Below are 20072 nucleotides of genomic sequence, written 5' to 3'. Positions count from 1 at the left end.
TTCCCGAGCGTCAATGACGACGGTGTATTCACACAAGAAATCCATTCGAAGAATAATGTCTCATGAGCAGCTTTTAGCACTAAACTTCACCGGACAGGTTTCGTCGTGGATCACGATGCTCGCGTGCAAACCGCTGTTGGTGTTATAAAGGTACCTCCGGCGTTTACTATTTGTGGCCCACCCAAACGCGTGACTACTTTTCGATTGATTACTCCCCACTTAGAAGAGAATAGTCTGCACGGGCGTCGATGAGCGCCGTCGCTTCATGGCCATCGTTGACGACGAGGAGGTTGTTAGAAACCTTTGCAGATGCTCCATTGTTAAATGAGAGCTCTCCAACGTGCTTCTTGGCGCTTTACTTCGTCCGTTTTTGGCAACGCCACCTCCTGGCGTTGCCGCACTGAGGTTTCCCGACTAGACAAGGGGGGAGGGAGGGGGGAGGAACAGACTGTCCCGGCGAGAATAGCGGAAGGGTTAAACGCTAGTAAAGGTGATGGGGATTGGGAGCTTCAGGATAGTGTCGGTAGTAGGGACTAAGCCCGCCGAAGATAGTCCTCAATATCCTGTGGTCGCTCACCCAGACCTCGTTGAGAATCGTTCGGCGCGAACTCTCGGAGGCCCGTCTCGTCGATACGAGCACCTCGATTAGACGTGGTCGACCTCACCGCAATCATACCAGAGTGGTCGTCGTTCGGCCGTTGGTTAGATGACCGTCTTCCTCGGTGCACGTTGTTTAGTGCGGACGTAAACTGGTTCTCTCAGACGTCGGGAATTCTGCGGCGTTGGGAACTCCCGTAGGGTTGGCTTCATGTACTATATGTAGTCATTCGAAGGCTCGGAATGAAACAACAAAACATTTTAATATTTCTTGTTTACATAAAATGCGGCGAAACCGATACCGATTTGTTTTCAATCATTAACGAGCCTATTAACTAAACGTCGGCAACATACGATAACTGGGGGATTTATCACTATGTCAAAACAAAAATATATTCTAAATGCCCATCATTTGGCCGACAGTGTAGGTGGATGATAAACACACTATACCACATTAAATATGCTAGCACCTAGAAAAAAATAAATACGGTGAAGGAGCAGGGGAAAAAATGGGAAGAAACACAAGCCCTTGCTTTTTTTTCTATTGCCTCTATTTGTCGTCAAACTGTTTGCATTGCCTTAAAAGCCTAGACCAAATCAACGTTGTTGTGCTGGTCAGTATGAATTGTGCAGCACTATGGCAATGAGTACGAAAACCATATCAAAATAAAATCTCAAAAACTCCTAAAACAGGGGTGATAACTTATTCCTGCTAGATATTTGTGGGCGTAGTGTGCACATACATGTGAAGAAGCCAATTTGTTATGTCATCTATCGCATATTTCCGGGATACTATACTCTGTTTCATACTTAGCGTGCAACGCTGTCAAAGCTACTGGCGCGAGCGCGTGGCTTCATCTATGGTTTTGTTTGCGCGAGAACGCGTGCAAATGATCAACGAGATCAAGCCCCACGCTCGCGCCAGTAGCTTTGACAGCGTTGCACACTAAGTATGAAACGGAGTATAGATTGTCACAGCCTTAGTAAACGAAAACCATAAAACTTGTATAACATACAACCGAACGTCCGCTACTGCACCACCATATGTACATGCTTTTGTGAATATGAGATCATAATGTACGAACGGTGGCTGGAAGTTCTCTATTACAGTAAACCCACAGCAGCGTTTGGTATGATCAAGAGTAAATTTTTACTGCCATGACTCCACACTGCCAAGTCAAGAAATCAGCTAGATTGAGCAACGCATAAATATTCAAAAGTATTATACGGGAAGAGTACTACAGAAAAAGCTGGCGAAAAACTGTTGCTGTTGTTGATCGGAATAAGTCGAAATATTTCAAAAAGTTTGCTGGTCTACCCTTACTGAGAAACAGTTTCAAATGTTTCCCAGATTTCCGGGAAAATGTTTTCCTCGGTTTTTATTTATTCTATTTCGGCATTCTAAACTTTTTGAAAATTTGCACCCCTAGATAACGAAAGCCGGTGGCAGTCGTCGTATCACAGTGAGATAGGTCACCCTCTGTTTGTCAGATGCCGCTTCGCTCGCATAAGTCTCCGATATAAATGCCTGTTGAACTTTTTTTCCGAAAAACCTCCGCAATCGAAATGGAAGCCGGGCGAATGGCAGTACGAAGTTGGTTCTTGAGCTACTCCCAGACAGCGTCGTCGATGTTCTTACGGATGCCTGAGAGGATGGCATCGAAGCTGCAGTGGGATAACTCGAGCATGGAGACGTCGGAGAGCCGTTGATAGTAATCGGCTTGGGCCTGAAGGGCTCATATGAGGTTGGAAGCCTTGGGGGCGATACCTTCGACTGTTCTAGGAGGGTTGCGGACAAAGCCGGCCGAAGATGTTGTCCGTCAAAACCCCGCATGAGGATTCTCAGCTTCTCTTTTCTAACCTAAAGGTCGGCACCAGGCACGTAGCCAAGGGGGGTGCACATGGGGCCCGCCCCTAACCCCCCCCCAAGATCTTCCATTTTTCTGGGACCTCCTTTCCCCCCTCCCCCTCATACAGCGATTTGTCATGGCGGCGGCTGCCTTGGTTGGGGGGGGGGGGGGGGAAGTCACTTTGTCTGTGGACTGAGATACCGGTGTATCGTTCTATGCCCCTCTACCTGGTTGTCGTGCGTGCTCGCGAACCCCAACGTCACTTTGAAAGGAAATGACGATGGCATTCTTATTTTCATCCAGCTACTATATGGCTGGACGTTTTAGGTGCATTGAATCGTAAATGCCTCAATGTCGCGAAAGGTCTAGTTTGTTTGGAATATTTTATTTGGCTGTAAGATTTTATAGGCACTAATGTAAGTTTGTTTTCACTAAAGCATGATTAAATCTAAGTATTTCTCGTTCTTTTGGAGTGAAACAAGAAAATACAATCACATAAAACTAACAGTTTCTGCCAAAGCGCGTATCTACACTGCGAAGTTTTATATTCAATTCAAAATTCAATATTCGTTTAATTTAGACAACGCCTCATATAAGTCATCTACAGGGAGATGAAGACTACAATTTAAGACGTTGCTCTTAACATTTAGAAATATTCCAGATTAAGTTCCTCTTTATTGTACTGTTCCCGCAGTAAAAGAAAAAAGTTGAAATAAATTTATTCAATAACAGCAGGGTGATTTCAGTTAAGATCGACCAAAGGCTGGCTGGTCGACATTTTTAATCAACTGATGTATCCATATGCTATTTCCTGGTGTCTGGTATAAACGAATCCAAATTTAGTTTTGGCTAGAAAAAATTTTGGGGACAGAAAAAATTGTAGGCATGAAGAGGTGGACAGTTGCATAAACGCGCACTGATGGAGGGGGCACGTTTGAAAGTCAATAACTAAAACGGTAAAATTAGGAGAATGCTAATACTTTTTAGGAACAAACTATAGGTACAGCTTGCTTGTATTTTATAGTGATATTATTTATCTACATTTTATTTCTTTTCTAGAAATTGCCCAACATGCCTGCTCAAACGACAAAAGGCAAAATTTGGAGGCTGTATTTCATTAAATAATTTAATCATTATCATATACTTGTCAGATAGTGTTCTGCTGATGCATGGCTATTTTTTAAAAAAAGTGTATGATTTATTTGAGTGATACGATAGTCGGGTATATTTGGGCGAACATAAAGAAAAAATGGTACAACGAAAAATTCCGATGCAAATTAAGAAAAGAAAAAAAAACACCGTCAATTTTTTTTTATTTGGGTACCCTGTCATACTCTATTTCGGCATTGATTTCTATCGAAATATATTGCATTATTTGATTGCGGAAGAAGACACAACTCCCCAAAGTAGGGTCCTTATTTAAAGCCTACACTTAGCAGTGCCCTATACGAGAAGGGACTCTGCGTTCCAGTTTCATAAGACTAAGACAGATATTTTATACATTTTCATTCAGATGGGGCCATTGACAACTATAACAATCATTCACACAGTAAAAGTTAGGATAAACTACTCTGTACAAAGAGCTATCATATTCCGAACTAGTGATCCGAAAAAAGATCCTGCAGCCATCGGCCACTGGGAACTTTGTTCACTTCATTTTCCTACGATACTATACGCTCCTCTCTCTTCTACTCTATCTCAATATCTCTCTCTCTCTTTCTCTTATATATCCCAGACTTATATCTAGAAAAAAACATATTAAATCATTTCCTCGCGAAGATCGCGATTATAGCGCAATAGTTGACGGAAGTAGCAGACGACACTCGTCGCCAGTTCTAGCAAAACGGCCGATGCAATCTTTTTTTCGATTTTCCCCGCTTTCTGTCAAGGATGAGGGGGTTTACTTCAACTAGCAAACTATGGCCACCAATGTCTGTTTACTGAGCAGTTGTGCCTGTCGCCATCCCACTCGCTGGCTTCGCGGGCGATAATATCAGGCACAAAGAGGCACACCGACAGAGAGCAGAACCGCCAAATACTCAAGCCCCGCCTAAATACAATAGAGCGTAAACACTCTCGCCATGTTAACCTAGGAAAGGTTAACATGGCGACAGTGTTTACGTTTTATCTGGCGTGTGGTATGAGCCGGATCTTTACGCGAGGCGCAAGGTAAGCCCGGAGAACGTGTCCGCTGTCCTAGAGTACTTCACGAAGGACGAGCTACAATGTTCGCGCCAAGGTCACAACCAGAAGGACGTCATCTCACTCATGCTCGACGGGGAGAAAACGTTCGTGCCAAAGCGCTTCCTGACACGCTCAATCCGAGAGGCATTTCCTGTATATAAAGATAAGCATCCTGACTCCGGCGTTCGGCTGACGAAATTTTACTCCTCGCTCCCTAGATTGGTCAGTTGTATTCCACACCAGGAAGTGTGCGTTTGTGTGCGCTGCGCCAAATATTACCTTTGTATTGCCACTGTAGAGAACATTACCGGCTCAACATTCTACACTGGTGAAATTAACTCAGAATTTCTATGCGACCCACTGACAGGTCCGTGTCTTTAAGGAGACTGTAATCACTGCCCAAAAGGCAGTTTCTCAGACTCATGAAACTTCATATCCCAAAGGATAAAGAGATTGTGCTTACAACATGGAAGTCCGGCGACCTTGTTAAAAAAAATAACACTGGATCCTGAGACTTTTCTAAAAGCCGTTAAAGTAACGGTTCAAAGTTGAATATTTCACAACCATATCCGACAAACGCAAGATAAAGCTATCTACGATGAAAAGCAGAAAAGTCTGGAGTTGGGCAAGTTGGTACATCTTAGATTCGAAAAGCGCCAGAAAACAAGGAGAACAGAAGAAATAGACGAAACGATGCGCTACTTTCCACTGAATTTTTATTCGGAAAAACAAACATATATATACACAATCAAGCAGCCATTTGCTTGTAATCAAACTTCTCGTAAGATGAATTGAAATTCCTTATTTGATAAAAAGAGTGAGGAAGTGCTGATACATCCACCGCCCTTCACCCTGATTTTAAAAGCCTCGAAGATTTCTCTTTCTGTTCTTGTTTTATATTCTATGAGCTCACAGGGAGGTCATAGAACATGTGAGGGAAAGAGGGTTCCGCTATAGCTCTGCCTTTTCCATCGATGTGGAATATCTCTTCTACTCCATTCCGCACGAACTACTATTTCCCACTGTAAAAAAGTGCATTGAGAGTTCGGGAGAAACCGCGTTTAGGAGTTCATGTGGAACAAGTGCTAAGTCTTTCTGTGAATTGCTTGCCTTGTACCTTAAGTCTACGGTGGTTTCCTTTAGCAACGAGTTTTATGCAAAAAAAACGAGGGATATGTATTGGGTCCCGGGTTGCCCCGGTCTTGTGTGACATATTTTTGGCGGAATGTGACAGAGGAATCAGCAGGGCGCTAGTGGAAACAGGGCTTTAGAATCTTCAGGTATGTGGACGATTTCTTGGTTTTAGTGAATCGGCCCATGAGTGCAAATGAAGAGTCCATAAAACGCATGTTAGAAGTGTTCTCGAATAATGCCAATGGGTTGACTTTCACGCATGAAGAAATGAAAAATGGGCACCTCCAGTTTTTGTATTTAAATTTGAAGTTTGAGGAAAATCATGTCTGGGGGCTGGAAATATGAGCCAAGATAAAAAAAAAGTGTGCTTCCCTTCGATTTTGCACACTCGAAGCTGGTAAAGAGAGGAGCGGCAACTTCATCGATGCTCGCAGCGCTAGGAAAATCATGTGAACACGTTGATGGTTCAAGCTTCCTCACCCAAGTCTGCCGCCTACAAAACGCGAGGTATTCAGAAGGACATCTTCTGAAAATCGCCGAAAGCCTCGTGTTAAAGTTGAAAAAAAGAGAAAGTGAATCGAAAGGCATCACGCAGAATAAACAGAAAGTGGCGGTTTTGCCGTACATTCACAGATTGTCCCACAATCTCAAAAAGATAGCCGGACGTTTCGGCGTTCCTGTAGTGTTTACAGCCCCGTCGAAGTTATCCAGATTATGCCCAAGGGTGAATAACAGTTAAGTCACGCAAGGCGGAAGCATGCACAAAAAAGCATGCCAACATATACGTAGAATGCGAAACAGCGGTGGTTTACGAGATACCAACGTCATGCGGGAGAACGTATATAGGGCAGACGGGAGGTGCGTCAACGAGATGGCCAGGGAGCATGACCTTTCTGTTAGGCGGTCACCCTCGGGAAACTTGGCCGTTCATTGTGATCGGTGCCCATGTTCTCCTGCACTTGATGAAACACAGGTTTTGGGACGATATAAAACAAGAACAGAAAGAGAAATCTTCGAGGCTTTTAAAATCAGGGTGAAGGGCGATGCATGTACCAGCACTTCCTCACTCCTTTTATCAGATAAGGAATTTCAATTCATCTCACGAGAAGTTTGATTACAAGCAAATGGTTGCTTGATTGTGTATATATATGTTTGTTTTTCCGAATAAAACTTCAGTTGAAAGTAGCGCATCGTTTCGTCTATTCCTTCTGTTGTCCTTGTTTTCTGGCGCTTTTCGAATCTAAGATGAAAAGAAGTACATGCAACGCGGGAGCATTGTCTTTTATTTTGAGTTTGCTGAAAACTGGACCATCGTGCTTCCTGACAAAGTTCAAGCATACCTGCAACAATACTTAAAAAGCAAGCGAGCTGGTGGTGATTCATGGTAATAAAAAGCCGGGACTAAAGAACGCAGAAGGGAACGTGTTCGTCGCCTTCTGTGTTCTTGTGTCTCGGGTTTTTATTACCATAATTCAAGCATACCACTGAAGGAGGAGGAGGAGGAATAAACTTTTAATAAATAGAGCTTCAGGCACTGATGGTTGGGCGCCCGCCCGGTGGGGGGCCTCCTCTAGTCCGGGAAGCCCTGGTCCGCGCTGACTTTCCGGGCTCTCTCCACCAGGCTACGCTGGGCTGAGAGGTCGGAACTGGTCAGCTGGCCCACCCACTGCTCGTAGGTTGCGTGAGGGTTGGGGGCGAGGGATGGGGTTTGCTGACACTCCCAGACCATGTGGTACAGGGTGCCAGGCTGGGAGCAAAATTTGCAGGTAGCAGAATATAGGGTGGGGTACATGGCGTGCAGTAGAGTGCCGTGGGAATACGAGTTAGTTTGTAGCCGACGAAAAGCGGTCGCTTCGGCTCTGGATAGGCGGGGGTGCGGTGGCGGGAACTGTCGTCGTTCGTGGCGGTAATGAGCGAGGATGTCCGCGTATTTCTTAAGAGGAGTAGGTTTGAAAGTGCATGGGGTTTGCGTGTCGTCGCCTTCTTGAGAAACTGCCCGGTGTATATGAGCGCGGGCAGCGGCGTGTGCCGCTTCGTTTCCCTCGAAGGACTCGTGTCCGGGGGTCCAGACGATATGGAGTTCTGGGAGTTGACGTACGTTTTGTAGAACTTTGAGGGCCGTTGGTGATATGCGGCCAAGTAGGAAGTTGCGGCAAGCGGCTTGAGAGTCGGTCAGTACAGTGATATATTCGTTGCCAGTGGTGGCCGCCAAAGCAATGGCGAGCTCTTCTGCTGTTTCGATAGACGTAGTGAGAATTGTAGCTGCCGTCAGTTCTTTGCAATGGGCGTCGGTGACGCTCACGGCGTGGGCTGGTTGTTGGGGGTACGGGGAAGCATCCGTGTAGCGAGTAAAAGAAGAATCCGGGGAGTGTTCGTATTGGGTTTTGAGGGCTCGTATCCGGGCTTCTCGCCGTGCCTTGTTGTAGATGGGATGCATGTTTCTTGGAATAGGTGCGACTTTGATGGAATGTCGGATGGTGAGAGGGATGCGTTTCTTCTGCTCGCATTCTGCAGGAGGCGTGTAACCGAGCCGGTAGAGCGTAGCTCTTCCTACCGATGTGAGTTTCAGTCGGGTGAATTGTGAGACTCGATGGGCTTCTTGTATTTCCTCCCATGTATTATGGACGCCGAGTTGTAGGAGTTTTCGTGTGGCCGTCTTTGGGGGTAGTCCCAGGGCGGCCTTGTAGGTTTGGCGAATGGCAACGTTCAGTTTCTCCTTCTCCGCGGATTTCAGGGCCAAGTACGGTGTCCCGTACGTGACTCGGCTGATAAGGATAGCTTGAATGATGCGTAAAGTGTCGGTTTCTTGTAGTCCAAAGTGGCGATGGGAGACTCTGCGGATGAGGTGCATGAGTTGAGTTAGTGTGCGCTGCAGGAAGAGGATGGTCTGGGCGCCTGAGCCATCTTTTGGTATGTTGAGGCCCAAGATGCGAAGGTGTGGGACGTTGGGGACGGGTTGGTTGTCAATGGTGAGCTCTGGATCTGGTATGGGGTCTTTGTTTTTCTTGTATGTTCTCTTGCACAGCGTTAGAAGGGCAGATTTTTCTGGGGCGCATTCAAGTCCCCTGGGTTGCAGGTATTGTTGGGTCACCTGGATGGCTGCTTGAAGTGCGTCTTGTTGGTCCCCCGTTGATCCGGTGGGGACCCAGAGTGTTAGATCGTCTGCGTAGATGGCGTGATGTAGGTTTGGGATGGCTTGTAATAGGGGTGGCAAGTCCTTCATGGCGATGTTAAACAGTAGGGGGGACACTACCGACCCTTGTGGCGTTCCTTTTGGTATGGTTGTGAACGTGTCGGATCGAAGGTGTCCGATACCCACTGTTGCCGTGCGGTTGGTGAGAAATGAGGCGAAGTATTTGTATGTGCGCTCGCCACAGTTAGTGGATGCGACGCCTTGAAGGATGGCCTGGTGTGAAATGTTGTCGAATGCCCCCTTAATGTCTAGGGTCAAGATCGACCGCTTGCTGTGGTTATTCAAGCTGTCCAGTACTTCCTCCTTGAGCTGAAGCAGTATGTCCTGAGTGGACAGATGCGGGCGAAAGCCGTACATCGTGTCGGGGAAGTAGTCTTTGTCCTCAATGTGAGGCGACAGCCGGTTGTGGACCATGTGTTCGAACAGCTTGCCAACGCAGGAAGTGAGGGAGATGGGCCTGAGATTCTTGGGGTTCAGGGGTTTGCCGGGTTTTGGAATAAGAGTGATGTCCGCGTGTTTCCACTGAGGAGGCAGGGAGCCCGCCAGCCAGCAGTCGTTGATATAGTCTAGCAGATTTTCCAGTGCTACGTGATCGAGGTTTCGAAGTAGCTTGTTGGGTATTTTGTCTCGACCCGGGGTGGTGTTGCGGGTGACAGTGTATACCGCCGCCTCGATTTCAGCCAGTGAGAATGGCTCGTCCATTTCAGGGTTGGGGTCACCCGTGTAGTCTGGTGCCCGCTTGGGTTGGGCGTGTGACGGGGCCGCCAAAGGTTGTTTGAGCTCATCTAACAAATCGGCTTCAGTACCCGGGTGGTTGTGAATTAATCGGCGGAGTTGGTGGGTCGTGACCGCCTTGGACTCGCCGGTCCCCAACAGGGAGCGTAGCAGGTGCCAAGTTCGACGGGTCCCCAGCGTTCCTTGGATTTTGTTACAAAGTTGCATCCAGTTTAATTGGCTAAGTTGGAGGGCGTATGTTTCCGCTTCTGCCGTTAGTTTTGCAATGCGGGTCTTCAGTTTGCGGTTTGTCTTGTTTTTCCTCCATCGTCTGAGCAGCCCGTTGCGGGCGTCCCAGAGGTGGAGGAGATGGGCGTCGATGGCGGGATTGTCCTCCGTAAGGGAAAGTTCCTTGGTGTTTTCCCGTGCCTTCTCAAGGAGCTGGGTAGTCCAATCCTCGAGGCTTATGATGGGACCGGTGGGAGTTGCTTCTCGGAAATTTTTCCAATTGGTGATGCGTGCCGTGCCAATTTTTTGGCTCCTGGTCCTTTGGTGTGGGATTTGGAGCTGTATTATGTAATGGTCACTGCCCAGAGTTTTGTCCAGGCGCGACCATGTAGCCTGTTTGATGTTGTATGTAAACGTCAGGTCGGGGGTCGTATCCTGCGAGACGCTGTTGCCAATTCTAGTGGGAATGTGGAGGGAGTTATATAGGTAGAGTTGATTTTGTAGAGTAGCTTCATGTAAGCTTGTACCCTTTTTGTTGTTTCTGGGGTAACCCCAGGCCGTATGCTGGGCATTGAAATCCCCGAGGACCACGAGTTTGTGGCCTCTGGTTCGTTGGCGGACGATTCTTAGAAGGCGGTCAATCGCCGAGAGAGTCTGTGTTGGAGGACTGTAGATGTTAAGGACGTACAGGCTGGTTTCTGTCTTTTTACGGGGTAGGAGTTCGACGAAAGTATAATCTATCGTTGTAGGTAGAGTGTGCGTTTGGGCGGTTTGGGTGGCTTGAACAAGGACGGCTGTTCGGGATGTTGGATCAGTGGCATATGTCGTGTAACCCCGAAGCGACACGTTGTCCGTATTCGTTTCTTGAAGGGCGATGAGGTCTGGCGAGTGTTGAAGGGCGAGGAGAGTGAGCGATGGTTTCTTGTTGCGAAACGAGCGACAGTTCCACTGCCATACGGTCAGCGGGGGTGGAGGTGCGGATGAGTTTTTGGGCGATGGGGGGTTAATCATCATCAATTTGGAGGGGAGGGGACGTGTCGCCGGAGGTGCTGGGTAAGGTGCACTGTTTGGGCCTTTTTCGCGCCTGTCGCTTTGCTTCTTCGATGGTGTGGATGCGCTGATCGAGGTCGATCAACCGGCTGTTGAGGCGTTCTCCCATCTCGTAGATGATGCGCTCAAGGTGGCTAATATGTGTCGGAACGGGCGTAGGGGCGCGAGAGGTGAGTGGTGTGGCCTCGGGGTCCCTATCAAGGGTCGGCCCTGGAGGGCGCTGAATTTGGGGGTGGGCTGGCAGCTCCATTTGCGTGAGGGGTGGTGTGGCATCGGGGTTCCTCTCCGGGGTCGGGTCTTTAGGACGTTGAACTTGGTGCTGGAGTAACAGCTCCACTTGCATGAGAAGTTGCTCGATACGTTGTTCGAGGGTAGTCGTACGTTTATTCGTAGCTTCTAGCTGCTGTTTGAGGAGCGTGTTTTCTTGTTGGAGGGTTTGGATACGGGGGTCGGGAGTTTGTACGGGACGGGTGGAGAGTAGGGGGACTTGGTCATGAGCGTTAGGCGGAGGAGCAACGATGGTTGACCAGCTCACCTGTTGTTGGTTCGGTTGGTTCGGTGGAAATTGTCGTTGCTCAGGAGGCTGGGAATTCGAGGAGGATTGTTGTTGCCACCGCTGTGAGGTGAGAGCTCGTTCCCGGTCTCGCAGTGGCGGAGGCGGTGATCGCAGTTTTTTTCGGCAATCCTTGCTAGCCGTGGGGTGGGCGAGGCCGCAGAGTTGGCACTTAGGGGTGCAGTCGTGGTCTTGTGTGGGATCCCTTGTGTGGCACTGAGCGCACATTATCGTGTCGGGATTTGGACAGACGTCTTGCCTGTGTCCGAGTTCTCCACAGAGAGAGCAGCACTGCACTGTTTGTCGGTATGGTCGGCAGCGAGTGAAAAGTCCATACGCTTTGATGTAGAATGGTACATGGATTCCTTCAAATGTGACCACTGCCGATGTAGAGTTGCCCAGCATGCGGGCATGTAGTATACGTGCGCCGTTGTATGCCAGGATGTGAGGGAGTTGGTCAGTGGTGGTGTCCGGGTCCAGACCGTGGATCACCCCACGTCTTGTCCCTGGGAGCGGTTTGAGGTAAGGTAGAACTTCATGAGTTGCTGCCCCCAGTTGGATCGTGGAAATTTCGCTCAACGCGAGCGCACAGTTTTCTTCGGGCGTGCCCGCAACGATTAAATTTTGCGAGGCTTGAATTTGCACGGTGACTCGAGCGTAGAAAATGTATTCAGGTATTTTGCTTGCCCGTTGTAAGCTCTGTGCGAGTTGGCGGTCATTCCAGGCAGCTACTCGTAGTCCAGTTCGTGGCCGAAAGACAACCTTGTAGTCGGAGTCGGGTAGTCGGGGTGCTGGCGTGCCAGGTGGACGGTTTGTAGACTGACGTGGCTCTGAGGGCCGCGGCGGGTTTGCTGGTGGGTTCTTGAGATGGCGACGTTCGCGTAGAATTTGCTGCCAGGGGCCGGGTGGTGCTAAGGTCCGGCCGCTCAGGGCGTCGAACTCCATGGCGTTGTCAGCGGAGTTGGGCATGGTGGCGGCTTGGGCTTTGCGAGCCGGTGGAAGAGCCGGCGGAAAGTCGGTGGCTATGCCTATCGGGGCGAAGCCTAGCGATATGGTTGCCGACGTGGTCGAGCTGTGGGTGGCGATTTTGTCAAAACAGTCACTCTGACGTCCGCTTGGGTGGTATCAACGTACAGCTCGTGATGTTAGGAAGCCCTTGGCGACTGTCTGAGGAACGTAGATGGTCCTGGACATCTAAAAGCGGACTTAGAAGCAGAAGCCTATGCGAGGCGCGGCTGAGCCGCGTCTCGCCTTCTTCTTCCTCCCATACCACTGAAGAAAAAAAATTTACGATATCTACATTTGTGGTGATGACAAGAAAATCTACGAACAGCTTTGCTATCATCAGTGAGGACCTGTGTCACAACGCCGCTTAACGTGCTTGGCTCTAGAAAAAGTGAAAGAGTGGGTTGAAGACAACCTTGCAGTATACTCGGACGTGACGTACGTAAGTGACGGGACCAAAGGTCATTTTTAGAATTGCTACCAGCCTCAACAGTTTGCACAAAACGATTTCCCACAAGCCCAGTGGTTATTTTCTGCATCTGGAGATGAGAAAATGCATGCGACGGAGTTGGAGGACTCGTGAAGCACCAGGCCACGCTGAACAACTTGAGAGAAAGTTTAATAAACGCAATTCAGACGGCCAGGACAATGGTGAGCGTTCTATTCGAGAAACTGGGTGCATCTTGTGGATCAGGACGAAAATGAGGCTGTTCGGTATCGTCAACAAAAAAAGAAGAGTGGCTGACGGTGCGCGCCTTTCCTGGCATTCAGTCTTGGCACGCGTGGCAGCGTTGCAAGTCATCAACAGAAGGAACCTGTGACATATATGTAGCACTGACAGTGGGATCTGGTTAGAAGAAAGTTTATTAAATAGGTACATCGAGGAACGCCTTAGCGTAAAGTGCGAATTTGATTCCGCAAGGACTCCTCATTTTGAATGCAGGAACATCTTATTTATCACAGTTTTCTTCGCGGGGCATTCAACCTACTGTTTATTTGGTGAAAACTTATAATCTTTATCTGACCACAATATGAGAATCACGAAATGAAATTCTCGAGCGGGATAAAATATCTCGGCTTGCCACGATCGATTCGTACAGCGATAATATTGAAGCTCTTACAGTCCGGCGCGGTGGCACCCCTCACCCGAAATGTTTTGTCCCCGGAAACATATAGCTAACCTAAACAATTATAGTATTCTATTTTTATTTTTGTGTGTGGAAGTTATTTATTTTATCCTAAATATAAATTATACCAGAAGGTAAAACTGCACACTGCATCATCTTTTCTCGAATCGCTATAGTCTCTAATATGATACCTCTTTCTACGCTGTATGTAAAATGCTGTATACAGTTTATCCTCACTTTTTCTGTGTGACCGATTGCTCTAGTTGTCAGTGACCTCATCAAAATATAAATATATGAAAGAGGTTTGTTAGTTTCCTGAAACTGGAACTAAGAGTCACTTCTTGTATAGGGCATTGGACCCTCCTTTGGGGAGTTATGTCTCCTTTCTCAATCAAATAATGCAACATGTTTTAATAGAATGAATGTTGAAATAAAATATAAGAGGGTACCCAAATTAAACAAAAAATCGGAGGTGGTGTTTTTTTTTTCTCTTTTTACTCGCATCGGAATGTTTCTCTGATTTTTCCCCCATGTTTGCTTAAATATATCACGGCTATCGTATCACTCAGATACCTAATATATATTTTAAATTATAGACATATATAAGTAGAATATTATCTGAAAAGTATATGATGTTAATTAAATTATTTCATAAAATACAGGCCTCCAAATTTTGTCTTTCGTCGCTCGAGCAGGCATGTTCGGCAATTTTTAGAAAACTAAACATAATTTAAATAAGTAATATTATTATATATTACAAGCAAGCTGTACCCATAGTTCGTTTCTAAAAAGTATTAAAATTCTCCTGATTTTATCGTTTTAGTTATTGATTTTAAAACGTGCCCCCTCCATCAGTGCGCGTTAATGCCAGAGTAAACCCCTTCATGCCTTAAAAGTTTTCCTGTCCCAAAGTTTTTTATTTTTTTTTAGGTCAAAACTAAGTGTAGATTTGTTTTGTACCAGACACGAGACAATGTCATATAAAAACATCAGTTCATTTAAAAAATCTCGACCAGCCACCCTTTAGCCGATCTTATTTGAAGTCTAGTAGAAATGAACTGAACACGATGATGGACATTTTTCTTATATGTTGTGTGCTCTCAACATGTCCTACCAAATTATTTAAAGTCGTTTCTTTTATGATCAGACACCCGAGAGCATGTGAACGCAAGTAACACTACTCTCAGAAAGGTGACTTAATAATGTGATTGGCTTTATACTACTAAAGAAAATAGAATTAAGAAAGTGCATAAGGTAAGACGATAATATTTTAACAAGAACGAAAAGAATCGACCGCACAAAGCGCAGTCTGTTGTAAGTTTTTTTTTTCTGTTTTAAATCTATGTTGCTCAATAGCATGCAGTCATGTACAGGCTAGCGCGCCTACCCATTCTAAGGATGTAATAAATATTACTTGCAGGCCAAACTCCGGCTTCGCTACTGCGACTTCTCTTACGTACGCCAAACTGCAACAGGGCAGCGAATAGTAGGAGAGTACGCACTTCCTAATGGATTTCCCTGCGCCTTTGGTGCGGTAAGTTCCTACTAAACATAGATGAGTAAGACAAAAGTGGGCCTCCGTTTCTTTACTTGGTTGGAAGATATGTAGTCATATTCTTATTATCGACTAAACGGGCTTTTAATTCGGAATGTAGTTGAAGTGTTTACACAAGCATATACTTCCTGTTCAGTATTTGACAGCATAGTACTGTTTGTTTTATTACCACTGTCATAGTCTGTCGTGTAGCGCAGTATTGCCCACGTAATAAATTGACAATAAAAAACAATTTTTTCATCATACAGACATGCTATGATGGAGCTTGCAAGTGCAGCGAATGCGAGTAACAGGATACCAAGCTGAAAATAGATACTTGTCTAGGGCGTACATGGGCAGAACAACTTTTGAAGAATAAATTAATTGTGCAATGCGGCTCGTTGTATTTCCATTCTGTTTGGACCCGCACGCTGCGCCACTCCTTTTTAGATATATTTTACTGAATTAAACGTCTGAAACAGAGAGACTCAAACTTTGTTCTTGAATTGTATGTATTTTATTTTTCCGCTAGGTACTGACATTAAAAGTGTTCTCGCAAAAATATCCGCTCGTTGCTCATCATGTCGAGCTAATTAGAGCATTCTTAATGTGTATACGAAACAGTTTCCTACTTTTTTGTTTTTGCTATTTGTGTTTTTGCTTTGTGTGAGTAAAGTGCTGCTGATGCTGTTGTTCTAGGGGAAGAGGGGGCTTTCTCAAGCAGATCTTGTACTGCATTTTTCCCGTTTCTTTCGTGTGTAAAGAGAGATATATTAAATTAAAATAAACTACATTGAATTTGTGTTGTGAAATCTTCAAACGTTCTTGACCATCTGTTTAACCCAGAGAGAGATTTAATTCAAAACTCATCTCTTGGAATACAGAAAAAATAATACACATTTATATGACAAGACCCGAGAAAAAATATGACAATGTTACCAAGTCTAGTTTGTTTCGTCCAAAGAGACGCTAGTATGTACATGGAGTCTCCAGCTGCTATTTTTGTTCGTAACAGTTGTTGGACAAGTTAAGACCGTTCTAGATGATGCAATTTTTTGCTTAATTACATTGCGATTTTCGTAGCGCTATTAAAATCAACGCCGCATCTTCACAACACGTACCACCAAGTTGAAATGTAGCAAGTCCGTGCGACCGCTCTCTTGCCCAACAACGGAATCCTTGCGACGCATTCAACAAATATTATATTTATAGAAAAAACTGCATCGACGTGAGCAATTATTGCAGGGGGTGGGTTACATGCGAACATTTTTAGAACCCTAGTACACACACAAAAAATACACTTTTCTATTGAAAAAATATAAAATCAAATAAAATAAAATGTACTGTCTTTAAAAACACTACACAATTGAAGAACTAAAAAAACAAATATGCCACAACCACATTTTTCGTCAAACCATTTATTTATTTGATGGTTTTTGGAAAGAAAGAAAGAGCAAAGGTGTCGGTGCGGCCTGAGTACGGTCTGATTTTCTTGGGGTGATCTGCTTCTTCGGATGCATAAAACGATTTATGTAAAAAAGTATCTGTGGTAGTTAATAATTCTAAATAAAATCTAAAATTTTTCAGCCACAGCAACTTTCTGCGTTCACTGAATTTCACCTAACGTAGGGCCTCTTTCATGTTAGTGATACTCGCTCTAAGCTCGTAATTGTTTAATTCAAATCTAGCGCATTGATTTTTTGCCTTTTCAAGTTTGTGTTTGTCTAATAAATCATTTTGGTGTGGATCCCAGACAACTGAGGCGTATTCAATATATGGACGGATATATATAAAGTATAGTTTCTCTTCTTTTCATCGAGGCCTGCCAAAACATTTTCCGCACAAAATTAAGCATGTGTATAGCCTTTAGGGCTATCATTTCAACGTGTCCCGTCCACGTTAATTTACTAGATAACATAACAGCTCATTTTTTTTTACATTTCAGCTAGGTTCATTTATTTTATTATTTATCACGTAGATAGAAGTAGTGGGATATTTTAGCGAATTTAGCATGCACGCACTTTTTAACATTTAGGTTCATTCTCCAATCTTTACACTATACAGGAAATGTTTTGTACATCACTCTATAAAACATAACTATCGTTGAAATAATAAATTAACCTATAAAGAACACAATCATCTGAAAATAACCGAATATATGATCGTATGCCATAAATAATGTCGTTTATATAGATCAGGAAGAGCAGAGGACCCAGTACCGAGCCCTGGGGGACACCAGACTCGACATTTACATACTCAGATCTTTCCCCACCGCGCACGACACATTTCCTTCGTCCACTTAGATAATCTTTGATCCATGTCAGTACGTTGCTATCTAGTTACAGTAAGCTAAGTTTGTAAAATATAAGATCATGATCTACAAGGTCAAATGCCTTTCTAAAATACAAAAACAAACGATCCACTTCGTCTCTAGCGTCAATGGCTCACGAAAGAAAATGAAAGGCATCAACAAGTACCGTGCTACAGGATACTCCAGTACGAAATCCGTGTTAATCTCGAATAAGAAAACTTTCGACGTTCAAATGATTAATAAGATTACTATATATGACATGTTCCATTAGCTTGCAGCAAATGCACGTCAAAGATATAGGTCTATTGTTTTCCACACAGTTTTGATCTCCTGACTTGTGTATTAGCACTATATTTGTCATTTTGCAATCAGATAGAAGCTTTTGTTCCACTAGAGATTTTTTAAAAGGAATAGATAAGTAACTCACCAACTCTTCAAAACTGTTTTTCAATATAACCGGACAAATGTTATCTTGACCGATTGCTTTCTGAATATCAAGAGCAGGTTTAGAAAAAACAGATTTGAAATATTTATTCAAATGCGTTGCCTTTCTTTTTTCATTCTCGACACATTTCACGCCTACCAAAAGAGGGGGGACAGATGTGTGATCCTTTTTATTTGTTTTTAAAAACTTCCAGAATTCTTTAGGGTCTATTTTAAGTTTAGTTTCCAACTGCGTGTAATACACGGTTTTGAATATTTTTATTGTAGTTTTCAAAAGAGTATTCATTTTTACTAAACTCACCTAGCTTGATTTGCCCCCCCTTATTCTTATATCAAAGGCACGCTCTAGGTTTTCGTTTGATACTCTGTTTCACCTCTCGTGTTACCCGAGGCTTGTTTTTTTAGTTTTTGAGGATCTTACTCCGGAGGGGTTTTTTTTTAATTTGAGTATCTTCCAGAGTGTATCAATACTAACGTTATCGAATTGTTCTAAAAATACGGAAAAAAACTAACAAGCTTAATTCTTACGATATCATATTGTCCTTTATCATAATAAAATATTGTTCTTGCCTAACATTTAGATTTGTTTATTTTTGGATGAACCAAATCAGCGGCCACAATCTCATGATCAGAAATGACTGGTAGCACGCAAATATTTTTATGCAACCGGTAAGTTGCATAACAAGAAATTCATTACATTTAACAGCCTCGTACCCTCCATGACGTAATGTGTTAGGTCAAACATTTTCACAATGGCCCTTGATTTAGTGCCAAGCGTGCCTCCTGAGCAGGTCGCCTTACCATCCTCCCGAATCAAATCGGGAATGTTGAAATATCCTCCCAGAAGAACATACTATTTTGAGGCCGCAAGGATCAAATCACCTAGTTCATCAAAGCCGTCACTGTTCTCGTTTTGAGGGTGAAAGTACATACTAACCGAAAAATGCTTACCGTCTAAACACATCTGGCACAACGCTATTTCTATATTTACATCTGATATTGGCAACGGTGTAGTCGGAACATCTTTGTCTACAAGGACGAACATGTCTCCGCCGTGCGAATTTCTATCTTTTTTTGTAAACAGCATACTTATTTGGGAATACTTCGTTTGACCCTATAGTGTCATCCCACAAGGATTTTGTTCCCAAGAGAATTGTAGGTCTAACTGTTTCGAGTAAACCCATGAATTTGTCCACTTTACTTTTAATACTGCGGCAATTTATAACCGTGACTGTGCCCACGTCCGTGTTCCTTGTGGTCACAACGTTTTTGTTTGCCCTTTGTATGCCACGAGGGCTGGAATTTCCAAGGTATGCTGAACGGTTTCCGGCGTTATACTTTACGGTTAAACATCATTGGAAGGGTGCCTGTTCTGATGTCGATGAAATATCGCTAAGTTCTCTAGACTGGATTTCCCCCGCAGGGGGCGCCTGTGAAAGCAGGTGTTTGGAGAGTGGCGTCTCCACGGACCCTGAGCACCGCAGGGGTCGCCTGCACCTTGTGTGCTAGGTGCTTGGTGAGTAGCGTCACCACGGACCCCAGCCACGTGGGCCACCATACCCGCACGCAGGGGGCGCCTACTTTAATAGGTGGTTGGTGAGTGGCGTCATTATGAACCCCGAGCCATGGGGGTTAGCCCACCCACGTCTGGCTGTGCGTGGCTTAACCCGTGTCCGGGGAAAAGGTGACCTTGGTGGTTGAGCTAAACCCGGTGTATGCTTGGACCCTTCGGGGCCCCCCGGGCGAAGCAATACATCGCTTCGACCCCTGCTTCTCGTAGACGGGTGTCCTGGCTTGGCCCGACCAGGATGATTCAGCCAGTCGCCCTCTTCTTCGTTCTTTCACTTTTCCTACCACCTCTTTCTCTTTTCTTCTACACTCTCTTCCTTCCTTTTTCACCTTCTTAGGCGGCAATGGCCAACCTTGAGTGGAAACAGGTCCTGTCCCTGCAACCACACTAGGGTATAGTGCCCGGGCAGCACTGGTAGAGTAATTGTGTCAGCCAAGCCCATCTTGCTATGGCACATTACCTACCCCCTTGTTGGGCTCCGTGGTGGGCGGTGCACCCGGGAACTGAACCTTCCTTCCCATGTTATGGGTTCTCGCGCAAAAACCTCCCTCGATGTTCCAAACCCACGGAGATGTTTC

At 45.2% G+C, this 20072-nt stretch overlaps 1 protein-coding gene across 1 annotated transcript in view; it reads left to right on the top strand.

Annotated features, from left to right (window-relative positions):
- LOC120844031 overlaps positions 1-15480 on the top strand; it is a 65710-nt gene extending 50230 nt beyond the window's left edge. The window contains exons 3-4 of the mRNA XM_040215614.1: positions 15056-15169; positions 15439-15480. Coding sequence (XP_040071548.1) covers positions 15056-15169; positions 15439-15480 — 156 coding nt within the window. The remainder of the gene's footprint in view (positions 1-15055; positions 15170-15438) is intronic.
- The last annotated feature ends 4592 nt before the right edge of the window (positions 15481-20072 follow it).

This window comes from Ixodes scapularis, unplaced genomic scaffold (assembly GCF_016920785.2).
Source record: "Ixodes scapularis isolate PalLabHiFi unplaced genomic scaffold, ASM1692078v2 PGA_scaffold8__174_contigs__length_109621045, whole genome shotgun sequence".
NCBI classification, from domain to species: Eukaryota; Metazoa; Arthropoda; class Arachnida; order Ixodida; family Ixodidae; genus Ixodes; species Ixodes scapularis.
Note: the sequence above shows the minus strand (reverse complement) of the source record. Positions and strands in the feature narration are given on the sequence as shown.